The following is a 14,387-nucleotide window of genomic DNA, read 5'->3' as shown; positions in this document are numbered from 1 at the left end:
CTTGGAAGGGAGACCGATGAGAAGGGAGTTGCAATAATCCAGACGTGACGTGATAAGGGCATGAATTAGGGTTTCAGTGCTGGCTTGTGTCAATGAAGGTCTAAGCCTGGAGATATTTCGGAGGTGAAAGAAAGAAGTCCGGGTAAGTGATTTTATCTGAGATTTGAATGAAAGGGAACTGTCCAGAATGACACCAAGGCTTTTGACTTGCGTTGACAGAGGGACCGTGATCTCATCTATGGTTAAATTTAGGTTTTGCTGTTTTGAGAGAGAAGATTTTGAGCCGATGAGCAGGACTTCAGTCTTACTAGCATTCAGTTTTAAAAAATGTAATATGTAAATAAAAATATGTAAAGTCTCAGTATCTGTGGTTATAAGAGATTTCAACCCTGGGGTCGTTCAGAGGTATTTAAGAAGAAGGAGGTCTGTTTTGTATATCTGTCGTGGGATCAAGCAACCTTTGCCGCTATCTTGGTCGGGCCCTGAGCTTTGCCATCTCTGAACCAATCAGTCTTTTACAAACTATCTAACATTGACAACTTTCTTCCTTTAGTTGGACTCATCTCTTTGAAGCTTGCATGGCCATAAAGTTCTTAGCTGGGGGTTATCGTTGTTTAGCGTAGGCTGGCTGGAGCCTGGAGTTTATGGTTCTGGATTGGTGATTTGGGGTCTGGAGTGTTGAGTTCTGTGTGGAATTATGTTTGAACGAATCACCTGGAAGATTCATTTGTGTTTGGTTCGCCTTCAAATCCTACACGTGTTAGCGGCCCGAGTTAATAACTAATGATCGTTGCGACGGAAATGAATCAATCAAAACTAACTTTAGCTGGACAATAACTTTATTCTAGAGCTGCTTTAAAGCCAAAACAATCTCTGTTACTTTAATTTCCTATTATCACTGTAAAGCTGCTTTGGAGCAATCTACATTGTTAAACACGCTAAATAAATGAAGATGACTTGACTTTCATTTATATTTGGATTGTTAACTATATTCTAAATAAATGAAAGAGTGAGATACATATATATTTCTTTTGTCCTCGCATACTTTCTAGTAGTTCCCTCTAAGTGACTATTTCAGAAAGAATCTGAGTTTTTTCAATAACCATGCCAATAAACATTATTCTCTCAAAAATACAAACATGTCCATACATGTTGCTCACATATTATGGTAGCCCTGTTTGTGCTGAATAGAGTGTAATTACACCTTTGCCATTAATATGTTTATAAGCAACTAAAAAAAGCACAAATGTCAGAACATGTCAAAACAACTCAAGGACCCCTAAAACACCTTAGACCCCTAAGGGTTAAAACAATCTATATTGTTAAAAGCACTATATAAATGAAGGTGACTTGACACCGTGACAGTGGCGTTTCATTTCTGAAACCACGCTTTGGACGAATCGGATGAACCAATGATTCAATGGACCAATTATAAAGATGGTTCATTCCTGAATGATTCAGCCGTTTGAATGAAACGAATGAATGAATGATTCTGTAACAGTTCATTGTATTTGGACTTTGTTTTCACCATTACCCTACCTCAGTAAGCTCGTTTATTTGTCACCATTGTTTCTAATTTGATTAGTCATTGTTTTCAGCTGTAGCCTAAGTTCTCTTTGTTTTCTCCCAGTATATACATTATCTGCCTGTGTTTCAGTCTTCTGTTGTCGGTTCTCGTTAAGGTTTGTTCTGAGTTTGGTTTAGGTTTTCCTTGTTGATGTTCATCTTGCCTGCACCACGCTTAGGAAAAGTGACAAATTCAATGACTTAATCATTAAGACATTTACCGCCACCTACTGGCAGTTTTAGTTTCTTATTTAGAGTATAATTTCATTAAAAAAATAATAATTCATATTTCCATATTATAAAAAAAAAAACATTAAAGGTATACTTCATCCAAAAATGAAAATTCTGTCATCATTTACTCAACCTCATCGTCCAAAAATGTATGTGTAATAAATTCTATGCTGAATCACATATTTCTTTCTGAAGCTACTTTTTGTAATGTCTATTTGATGCTTTACACAATGACTTGATGTGCGACTAATCTGCAATTAATTTGATTAATTAATAAGATGGTTAGATTAATTAATTGCCACATCATGTTAATAATCAGATTAAAAGTTTTAACCACTTGACAGCCCTATTCAATATATTGGTAATTAATACTTTCTATGAGAATTTATATTTCAAGTTTTGACTGTAAATGTCACATCCATAACGCTGGAATAGCTCTACATCCAAATGAGAGTAACCAACTTGTGGTCAGATCACCTGAGATAGATCTTAATACCAGGTGTAAACCGGGCCTCTTATTGTCCCACATACTTGAGTATCTGCAGTGAGCAGTTTGGATCCTCCAGTTTGTCAGAGAATAGCTTGACTCCTGATTCTCCTGGGTGATTGTAGCTCAGATCCAGCTCTCTCAGGTGTGAGGGGTTTGAACTCAGAGCTGAAGACACATAACCACAGCCTTCCTCTGTCACCATACAGCCAGACAACCTACAGACACACACAGTCAGACCATCTACAAACACACATCGACATTATGAGTGGCAGACTGTAAATAATCTCTCATATGTTCTTAAATACCTCAGTATCTGCAGCTGACAGTTTGCGCTTTTCAGTCCATCAGAAATTATCTTCACTCCTGAATCCTGCAGGTCATTGTTACTCAGATCCAGCTCTCGCAGGTGTGATGGGTTTGAACTCAGAGCTGAAGACACATAACCACAGCCTTCCTCTGTCACCATACAGCCAGACAACCTACAGACACACAGTCAGATCATCTACAAACACACATTGACATTATGAGTGGCAGACTGTAAATAATCTCTCATATGTTCTTAAATACCTCAGTATCTGCATCTGACAGTTTGGGCTTTTCAGTCCATCAGAAATAATCTTCACTCCTGAATCCTGCAGGTCATTGTTACTCAGATCCAGCTCTCGCAGGTGTGATGGGTTTGAACTCAGAGCTGAAGACACATAACCACAGCCTTCCTCTGTCACCATACAGCCAGACAACCTACAGACACACACAGTCAGATCATCTACAAACACACATTGACATTATGAGTGGCAGACTGTAAATAATCTCTCATATGTTCTTAAATACCTCAGTATCTGCAGCTGACAGTTTGGGCTTTTCAGTCCATCAGAAATAATCTTCACTCCTGAATCCTGCAGGTCATTGTTACTCAGATCCAGCTCTCTCAGGTGTGATGGGTTTGAACTCAGAGCTGAAGACACATAACCACAGCCTTCCTCTGTCACCATACAGCCAGACAACCTACAGACACACACAGTCAGATCATCTACAAACACACATTGACATTATGAGTGGCAGACTGTAAATAATCTCTCATATGTTCTTAAATACCTTAGTATCTGCAGCTGACAGTTTGGGCTTTTCAGTCCATCAGAAATAATCTTCACTCCTGAATCCTGCAGGTCATTGTTACTCAGATCCAGCTCTCGCAGGTGTGATGGGTTTGAACTCAGAGCTGAAGACACATAACCACAGCCTTCCTCTGTCACCATACAGCCAGACAACCTACAGACACACACAGTCAGATCTGATCAGAGCTGATGACACAATTTCACAATCCTGACTAGTGAGATTACAGCCAACAAGACTAGAAGAGAGTAAATACTGCACAATAAGTTTGGGTTCAGGGTGCTTTTCTATAAAGGGGCAGCAGTAGCACTTTAAAAACTAGAAAAACAGATGAATAAATAATTGGCAATACAAAGATAAAATAAAGTCAAATATTGTGAAATATGTGGTCGTTGTGGAGAAGTAGTCCATATTGGTGGATGAACAGCTTGACACTCACTGTCCATAGGGTTCCCTAGTCCATAGCATAGTTATTCTAAACTGAGGTAGTATCTATTACAAAAAAGTAAATTACAAAATTTCAAGTTAATAAAGGACTGTCAAGATATAAAGTAGATAGAATCTGTTTCACATGGAGTTGGGCCATGAGGTCAAAGACTGTCACTTTCGGCTCTGACCACACCCCCAGGTGAAGTCACAGGTCCATTATCCCCAGAGGCCTTGAGTCTCCAACTTCAACCCCTAGATGGGGTCAACTCACAGTAACATTATATGAGATACTGAATTATAACATGTACACAAAGTAATCCTATTTTAGCTCCTACAGTGTTCAAATTGAAAAGCCACAATTTAAAAACAGCATTTACTTTTCAAAATGCTCTCAGTCCACACTAGTGGTTTCCAAAAATTGTCTGTCTACACTAAATCATAAAAAAATGCTTAAACCCTTTTACAGCACCAATAAAACGACCAAAGTAGACCAAAGTGCTGTACAGAAGAATATACAAAAACAGAACACAATACATAACTCATTCAAAACATAAAATACAATATAAAACAAATTAAGAACAAAACATACGAAAAACAGCCAAACTATAAAAACAATAAAAAAAAAAAGAGTCAACCTCTGGTGTTAAAGGCCAAAGAAAAAATATGGGTTTTTAGAAGAGATTTAAAACGAGAGATTGAAGAGGGGTGGTGTGGCGCAATGGATAAGACACATGCCTTTGGTGTGAGAGACCCGGGTTCGAATCCACTGTGAGACACCAATGTGTCCCTGAGCAAGACACTTAACCCCTAGTTGCTCCAGAGGCGTGCGACCTCTGACATATATAGCAATTGTAAGTCGCTTTGGATAAAAGCGTCAGCTAAATGAATAAATGTAAATGTAAATGTAAGAGGCATGTCATACAGGAGCAGTTGATCAGCTGACCTGAGAGAATGAGTGGGTGTATAAAGATGAAGTAGCTCTGAAATGTAGGGTAGGGCAAGACCATTTAGCGATTTAAAAACAAATAAAATAATTTTAAAGTTAATCTTGAACTGTACAAGCAGCCAGTGAAGCAAGGCTAAAATGGGGGAAATGTGCTCATGTTTACGCGTTCCTGTTAAAAGACACGCTGCCAGGTTTGAAAACTTGTTTTAACTACTGCTCTAATCTGACTGTCTATCTTAAAGGATTAGTTCACTTTAAAAAAAAAAAACTTTTGCTGATAATTTACTCACCCCCATGTCATCCAAGATGTCCATGTCTTTCTTTCTTCAGTCGAAAAGAAATTAAGGTTTTTGATGAAAACATTCCAGGATTTTTGTCCATATAATGGACTTCAATGGGCCCCAAACAGTTCACGGTCCAAATGACAGTTTCAGTGCAGCTTCAAAGGGCTTTAAGCGATACCAGACGATGAATAAGGGTCTTATCTAGCAAAACGATCGGTCATTTAAAAAAATAAATAAAAAAAGTTTGTTTTATAAGCACAAATGCTCGCCTTGCTCTGTTCTGTGATGCGCGTTCGTGACGTCACGTAATACGCAATTACGTTGAAAAGGTCACGCGGCGGAAGAACCGAGTCAGTGTTTACAAATGTGCGGAAGGAGGACCATATACACATATTCAAATATCTTTGTGTCAGTTTATCGCAGGGTTCACCAATCTCGGTCCTGGAGGGCCGCTGTCCTGCAGAGTTTAGCTCCAACCAGCTCCAACACACCTGTTTGAAAGTTTCTAGTATGCCTAGTGAGACCTTGATTATCTGGTTCAGGTGTGTTTATGGGGTTGGAGCTAAACTCTGCAGGACAGCGACCCTCCAGGACCGAGATTGGTGAACCCTGGTTTATCGTTTAAAATGCCCATTTCGTGTGCGTATTAGGGTTGGGCGATGTCCCCTAAATTGGCAGTTGACGATGTTTACAGTAAAACATCGTGATGGACGATGATATTGTGGGGGGGGGGGGGGATGCTACGGAATCGCGCTGACCATCACGAAGAGAGAGAGAGTACACTTCTACTGTGTTTACGCCACGGGAATACTCGGCTTGGCATTTTGAAATATTTATATGTTTATTTGGCCGTTTAGGCTCACAGCCGAAGACAAAGACTATATTCTTGTCCGTGTTGCGCTCGGAGCGCGCGCACAGCATCCTTTCAGTACAATTCAGTTCTCTTTCGCGACTTATCGCGCTTTTAATATTTCTTTTCAATATAAAGCACATCCTGCTCTTTTCTTTCTCATTCATTCATGTTTTATTATTAATAACTTTAAACAGAATCGTCAACTGAAATCTGCGCGGAGTATCAACAATACGACACATTTATAGGACATAAAGGGTCTCTCGGCTAAAGTGAAAGTACCAGCGGCCAGCGGGTGAAATGTTTCGAAATGTCTCTTTGAACAGGAAAGCACCCGTTTCAATAAAAGGATATATTAAAGTTTATATAGCCTACTTTTACATTTTCGGTGCTGTTCTAAAATGATTTTCGCCATCACCTTAAACAAGCAGCGGCTGCTTGAATCCCAGTGCAGGAGCTGTTAGGTTACCACAGAAACGTAAGCGGTTAGTTGATTGCTGTGGTGACACGTGACACTCGCGAACAGCACTGAACACGCACGTCTTAATTTTTTTATCGTTCGTTGGTAAAGGGTGAGAGACCTTGCGAGCCACATGATTTTTGCCTAAGAGCCAGGTTCCCAACCACTGGTGTACACACGAACACGAACTGCCGTGAGACTGGGCTGGTCTGACAGGGTGAGGGGCGTGGCATCACGATGGTGGCTCACCATCGTGATGTCGGTCAGCCATCACGATGGACGATGATATCGTCCATCGGCACAACCCTAGTGCGTATCCTGGGTGTTTTAATATTAAAAAGCCTAAAAGAAAATTTTCGTCAGGACAGAAAAGCGTGACCTTTTCAACGTAATTGCGTATTACATGACAAAAAACATAAGTCGCTTTCCGACCAAGTAGTTACAGGAACTTAGTTATAGGAACTGTCCACTTCTAAACAGTTCTATGAACTACTCTCCCCCAAACTCGTTTTTTGCTGTTTGCGTTCGCACTGGCCAAGTGGCCATAGGAACTGGTAGGAGGGGTAAGGGAGTGACGCAAGCACGGCGACTTTTATTTTGACGGAGCGACGGACCTTTATTTTGACGGCGCTGAGAACGCCAGAGCAAACAATGCTCACATTCTCTGTGTTCATTAGTTAGCGATCTGTCTAACTGTACTGTTTAACATGTTATTAGATAGAATTGTAATAGAAAGTACACAGTAGGGGCTGCACGATTATGACAAAAATCATAATTGCCGATTATTCCCTTGAAATTGTACTTGCGATTATTAATTACGATTATCACAATTTACATTGAATATATATATATATATATATATATATATATATATATATATATATATATATATATATATATATATATATATACATATTATTATACATGTTTACTTAAAAATTGTGAACACACACACTGTCCCCCTTTACTTAACATACACATAAATTGTAAGAATATGACTAATAGTAAAGACTACTAAGAAATAAACATTAGGCATAGATGCTAAAGCTATTAAATAGCAGTCCCAAACTAGCTTTTGTTAATACAATGTTGGTATGAGCCACCACAGTCATTTAAAAATATAATAAATAACACAAAGTGAAAATAAAGTGGCATTTTGGGGTTAATATTGAAACGACAGTTACCATGGTGAATACACAATATTAACACGAACTGTTAATGAAACATGGAAACTGCTCCTGGTGAATAGAATGAAAATCATCCCTGCATGCAAATCCTTCTCCGCTAACACACGACATACCAGTAACGTGATTTATTGGTATTTTACAGTGTGCGCCGCCGCATTTGCGCGTGGAATTAAAGAGTGTGTGCTACGAGCACAGTAGCTTATAATGGCTGACATGACAGGAACGTCCGTTTTTCTGAGGTGAAAGACTTTTTATTTCAGCGTACACATACGTCACTGCCTGGTAGTTTCTATTGTGCTGGGTTTTCTGAAGTAGTTGCGATTCTCCTCTTATAACATGCTCTAAATGCACGCAGAGTGGATTTTTTTTTTTTTTTTTTTCGCGGCTTTGAACGATTACGTAATCGTGGCATCCATAATCGTAATCGCGATTAGAAATTCGATTAATTTTGCAGCCCTAGTACACAGTATATGTACATAGTTTATAATGTTACATTTTGAATGTGCTCTCTGCAGATGTTCATTCACTTTTTTTGTATAAGCTGTTTTTGATTGTGGTATACAGCAAACATTTCAAGTCATAACTCTTTATTATTTAATTGTGTATAAGAGCGGCTTTGTATGTTACTAATTATTCAGAATATGCGCAAGTCCACAAGTTCTTTATGGTCCATCATAAATACTTTGCTTTAAAAGTACCAAGTAGTCAAAAAAAAGAAAAAAAAAAAAGAAGATGCATCGATAATCGTTACCCTCTAAATCGTAATCGAATCGAATCGTGAGGTGCCTAGAGATTCCCACCCCTATTGCACACCGAGTCCGAAAATGTTGGACCTTAAGACTATTTAAATACGAATCCTACATAATCAGTCTCTGTGTGAATGAGTTTCATTTATCACACACACACACACACACACACACACACACACACACACACACACACACACACACACACACACACACACACACACACACACACACACACACACACACTGAAGCACGCGCGACGCTTGCGGTGTTTCTCAGTCTCACTTTATGAGAACATGAATGCATGAACTTCATTTCCAGAGCCGCTCTGAGAGTCACTGAAGTTCATCAGCATTTTACGGTTTCATTTAAGAAAAACTATCGTTATATCATTAACACACGGAAACTCAAAGGTCTTCACCACAACCCGTTTTAACTTGATAATATATTACTGTTCTATAGTAGAATTTAGATATCTTAATTTAATATTAATAACACCAACACTAATAATAATAAATGATCAAAAATGTATTTTTTAAGGAATAATCACACTTTTTCTTCTATGTTGTAATTTTAACAGTATAGAGCTCAGTTGAGCCGCATGTTGTTTGACAAAAAAAAAAGAAGTTAAATTTCATAAAAAAGAAGGTTGTTTTTATTAATATTCAAGCATCACAGACAATGGCAGACAGCGACCAAAGCAGCTCTGGCATTATGTCAATAACACTTCTACAAATGACTTCTTTACAGTTATTGAGGTAAACATGCCTAAATTATCGGAAAAAGGTACCGTTGGGTACCGGCACCGGTTAAAATGTGAACGGTACCCAACCCTACTGAATTGACACTGAAATATCACAAACTAGATTCGTTGTCGGTACCTGTGAGTACGGCTGGTATCCTGGTGGTTTGTATGCTCCGCGCGAGGGGGAGGAGTCTGGTATGGGGGCGGGGTTTATAATGCGGCTATAGTCACCAGAATCGGTAGCTAAATAGATATCGTTAAAAACTTTTAAAAGAGCCGATTATGTGCTGTGTAGAGATTTAAAACCGGACTGGAAAACTTTGAGGATACTGTGGTCTTTCAATAAAAGCCATTATTTGATTTGATCTTTTCAAGGATTTTTGAAAGAAAACGTAGTTTGGAGATAGGCCTGAAATTTGCAAGATCTGCAGGATCAAGACCAGGTTTTTTAAGCAGAGGTTGCACTACTGTGTGTTTAAAAATTTCAAGGACCACACCTGAGGACAGACTGCTATTAACAACTGCAATAACAGATGGTCCTACAGTGGGAAAAACCTCCTTAAAGAATCGAGGAGGGATAGCATCATGTGGAGAACCCGAGGGCTTCAAATGACCAACAATCTCCTGTAACACACACTAAGTCACAGGCTCAAACTGATCAAAGACAGCAGAGCAGAGGACAGAGACTGAGGGGTCTCAGGCAGAAGGTGAAATTACAGCCCTAGTGGAAGTGACTTTATCAATAAAAAAGCTTAGAAAGTTTTCACAGACAGCCGGGGAGGCATCAACACAGACAAGTTGCGGAACATTAATAACTGAATCGATAGTTTTAAACAAAACACAAGGCTTATTACAGTTTAACAGAATCTCTCTCTGTAGGCAAGGGCGTGGTGAGCTCGTACCTGCTTACGTCACAGGGCACCACAACTTCAAAAAGGAAAATTCAACTGCAGTAGCCACGTTCAACCTGAAGAGGGCAGCACTCAGACATTTTTAAACCATATATAGTAGAATTAAAACACTTTATACCCAGTCAAGCCAAACATAAGAATACTTAAATACTATAAAAAGGGGCTAAATGCGCATTTGACTTTATTCTACTTTAAACCACTATATAGCACAAAAATACAGCTCAGCACTTTTCTTAACAATCGCTTTTGATGATGCACATGCACTTGATCCTTGACTCGATCGCAACGCAAAGTTGATTCTGCACTAATTTGATCTAGCTATAAATATAGGGATTCAAATTAAGAATGAAAAAATATCAGTAAATAACAAACAAGCTAAAACAAAATAATTTAAAGTGAAACTGAAAGTAACTGGTGTTAGGCTCACGTAGCCTTAAGGGGGTCGCACACCGGACGCACAGCGCCGCGCCACGTCTAGGACAACTCGAGGTATCACACATCGGACGCGCACTTCCTCAGTTTATGGCCAGCAATATTGTTATGTTTAAGGACATTATGAAATTAAGATAATGCCTGTACTATGTTATGATTGTATACAATCTGTATACAATACTTACTGTACAATACAATACTATATACAATCATTGCTAAGACTGCAGTCTGAATTCACTTTACCTCAGAGCGTCCGTTAACTGAATGAATTGAGAATATCACCTGAAAATCCGATAACATCAGCAATTTTCATCCAAGCAGCTGATTTCTGTGAATGAATGTAAAACTAAATGTATATTGCAGCACAGGGAGAAGTCAGTATACATTAACGACGATTTGAGACAAATAAATGTACATCTATGTAAATGGCGCTCTGTGGCACGGCAGCATTTTGAACAAGGTCCTGAGCCGTAGCTGGGCGCCGCGGTGTGTGTACACTCATAGAGAATAATGTGTTTGAATTTAAAAGATGTGGCGCTGCGCGGCGCTGAGCTGCGTGTCAGATGTGCGACCCCCTTTACTCTATCATTCGAATCCAAATGCTTCCATATTTGTGATGTATTTGAATGTTAAATTATTATTTATTATAGGCTTCATACTTCACTAGCTTGAATGCTAAATGTGGTTGGAAACACCACAGTGGAGCGGTGCTCACGCTGAATGGCACGAATGGTATTACTGACTATTTAAACTGAGTAGTGTAATTTCTTATGTTAGGTTGACCATTTTATTTTGATAATGAACAGGCTGCGATGTCAAGTTTGCAATGCTGGAATATGTTGTGTGCGCATGTAACAGGTGTTATATTTATTTATTAATTTCACTCAAGATCTCTCTCTTTGTTATTATAATTTGTTATATTTACATACTCATTTATTATTCTGGAATATATTATTCTTTTAATATTTCATTTAATTTATTCTTTTAATGTTGATTTCTTTTATTTGAGATGTCATGTTTCTATGGTTATATGGTGATTTTTCAGTATTGCTAAATATGGCGCGTGGCTCCTTTAACCTCCTAAGACCCGAGCGTTGGTTTGGCGTGCATTTTAGATTTCTTCTAGCTTTTTGGGGTTAGGAGGGACCAATACATATAATAACCAGATATTATCTTTGAACATGAAGCACTTTTTGAAAAAAAATGATGTCCACATATGTGGACACTGGGTCTGTATTCACAGAAAAAAGTCAATACACCATTGTGTAACAAAGTGCAAATCTTTTTTATTTACAGCCTGTGCCTGAACATTTTCCGTTGTTGCTCTTGTATAACTTCTGAACATACATTCATATTCCGCTTATCCGGGGCCGGGTCGCGAGGGCAGCAGTCTAAGCAGAGATGCCCAGACTTCCCTCTCTCTAGACACTTCCTCCAGCACTTCCGGGGGGACACCGAGGCGTTCCCAGGCCAGCTGGATGACATAGTCCCTCCAGTGTGTCCTAGGTCTTCCCCGGGGTCTCCTCCCAGTGGGACGTGCCCGGAACACCTTCCCGGAAAGGTGTCCAGGAGGCATCCGGAACCTCAGCTGACCCCTCATGATGTGGAGGAGCAGCGGCTCTACTCTGAGCTCCTCCCGAGTGACCGAGCTCCTCACCCTATTTCTAAGGGATCGCCCAGCCACCCTGCGGAGAAAGCTCATGTCGGCCGCCTGTATCCGGGATCTTATCCTTTCGGTCATGACCCACAACTCAGCCCAGGTGAGTTGGATCCGAAAATTTTGCCGGGGCCCCACCCAGGAGCCAGGCCCGGGGTTGGGGCTCGTATGAGAGCGCCTGGTGGCCGGACCTCCCCCCATGGGGTCCGGCCGGGCTCAGCCCGAAGAAGCGACGTGGGGCCGCCCTCCCGTGGGCTCACCACCTGTAGGAGGGACTGTAAGGGGCCGGTGCTTAGAAGATCGGGCGGCAGTCGAAGGCGGAGGAAAGGCCCCCCTGATCTGAACCCGATCGGTGTTCTGTTATTGGACTTCTGTGCTAGTTACAGCTTGTCCATAACGAACACCATGTTCAAGCATAAGGGCGTCCATGAATGCACGTGGCACCAAGACACCCTAGGCCGGAGGCCGATGATCGATTTGTGGTCGTTTCATCTGACCTGCGGCCGCATGTCTTGGACACTTGGGTAAAGAGAGGGGCAGAGCTGTCAACCAATCACCACTTCTGAACATTGATATGGAAAAACAAAATTTATATCCAAATAAAAAACATATCCAAAAAATATTTAAAATTTGCTTTCTTTTTTGTAACACTCCAAAACTTCAACTTCTCCAAACTAGGAATGTTATTTTTATTTGTTTGTGTGTGTGTGTGTGTGTGTGTGTGTGCGATCGCGAGTGAGCAAGAGAGTGTGTGTGTGTGTGTGTGTGTGCGCGAGTGAGTGAGCGTGTGTGTGTGCGCGCGCGATCGCGAGTGAGCAAGAGAGTGTGTGTGCGCGCCATAGACTGTAAAAAATATGGAGAAAGCGTCTGTGACGTCACCCATAGACTTTCTGAAGAACGGTTTTGAGGCCGTTTATGGGGGGTATGGGCGGCGCCATCTTGGAAAATCTTGAGAAATCCTAACCCCGCCCACCTTCTGGCCAATCCATATATGGTTAAAAGGGCGGGCTTTGTGTGAGACTGGAACGACGTCATTTTCGCGTGAAGAAAGCAACATAATAAACAATGGATGACATACAGCAGATCTTGTTCTTGCTTCACGGCGTGTTTGTCACAAGAAGCCAAGCGCCGACATTAGGCGTTTCTCGATAGCAAGTACGCAAAGTTCGGACTTAATTGCCTATTCCGACTCAGGAGAATGACTCCTGAGGACGCGAGTCCGGTTATTCTGCGTCACTCCGCTCGCTCTGCTACTCCGATTAAGGCCCGTTCACATCAAGCACGATAACTATAAAGATAACGATAAAGATAACTATATATGCGTCCACACCAACGACCGATAACGGTCTTTTTATTCTAAGCACGCGCGCGCCCGCCCCATTTTAAATGCGCGAGACCTTTAAATTAGAATGGATTCTGATTGACTGTCAGTGTTTTATCGTTTGACAGCTGGAAAAAAATCGTTCTGAAAGTGATCCCAACGATATCGTTCCTCATATCTTTATTGTTATAGTTGTGGTGTGAACTCTGTTATTCTTTAATATGGAGAACGATTTTTAGAAATATATCTTTATCGTTATCTTTATAGTTATCGTCCTTGGTGTGAACGGGCCTTTACTGTATCTCTGTATGTATATTTTAGGCAACAATAAAACGAAATATGTCATAAAACACCACAACGCGTATTGATTATATTCACTGCATAACGTTAGCCTATTTATAACAAAACGAAATAAACACAACCCTGCCTCTTTTCGTTTAAATATAATATAAAAATATTAAACATTTTAATATGGTCCAGGCAATATGTGCATTTGTACTAAACAACAGATGATGCAGTAAACATTACAGATCATCTTCGTTGTATTAAAATTTAAAATGACAAAACTCAACCCAGTCTCTTTTTGTTAAATTTCAGTTTTATCAATATTAGCCATTATAAAAGTTTAAGTAAAAGGTACAAGAAGCTATACAAATAAAGCAAACAATTCAGTCAAACATACAAAGTCAGCGCTCTAGTGTAACCAACATAAAGTTAAATAGCTTATAAAGTTATGAAACTTCCCCTCAGCCAAAACGATTGGCCAGGGAACAAATTATAGATTCAAGAGCCCAAAAATCACCCGTTAGATATACACAAGACGAGTTATATCTCATGTTTAACCACTACAGAGTCAGCGGCAAACCTCAGAACGACTAGCCGAGGAAAGGCTGTTCCAGGCGGGGTACATGAGCGCAGAGTGCCCGGTGATCGCTGGATCTCACAACCTGGATAAAAATTTCATAAATCTTTATAAATAAACCACAGATTTGAGCTTTAAACAACTACATTCTCGCCTG

The 14,387-nt window shown here is 40.1% G+C and overlaps 1 protein-coding gene across 1 annotated transcript in view; it reads right to left on the bottom strand.

Moving 5' to 3' along the window:
- The window catches only part of LOC311304831 (uncharacterized protein), a 41,193-nt gene that overhangs the window by 19,919 nt on the left and 6,887 nt on the right, over positions 1 to 14,387 (bottom strand). The window contains exons 3-7 of the mRNA XM_084432140.1: positions 3,383 to 3,556; positions 3,119 to 3,292; positions 2,855 to 3,028; positions 2,593 to 2,766; positions 2,329 to 2,502 (exon numbers count right to left, since the gene is read on the bottom strand). Coding sequence (XP_084288266.1) covers positions 2,329 to 2,502; positions 2,593 to 2,766; positions 2,855 to 3,028; positions 3,119 to 3,292; positions 3,383 to 3,556 — 870 coding nt within the window. The remainder of the gene's footprint in view (positions 1 to 2,328; positions 2,503 to 2,592; positions 2,767 to 2,854; positions 3,029 to 3,118; positions 3,293 to 3,382; positions 3,557 to 14,387) is intronic.

The sequence above is a fragment of the Rutilus rutilus genome, assembly GCF_951802725.1.
Source record: "Rutilus rutilus genome assembly, chromosome: 15".
Lineage (NCBI taxonomy): Eukaryota > Metazoa > Chordata > Actinopteri > Cypriniformes > Leuciscidae > Rutilus > Rutilus rutilus.
This window is presented reverse-complemented; position numbering and strand designations above follow the sequence as displayed.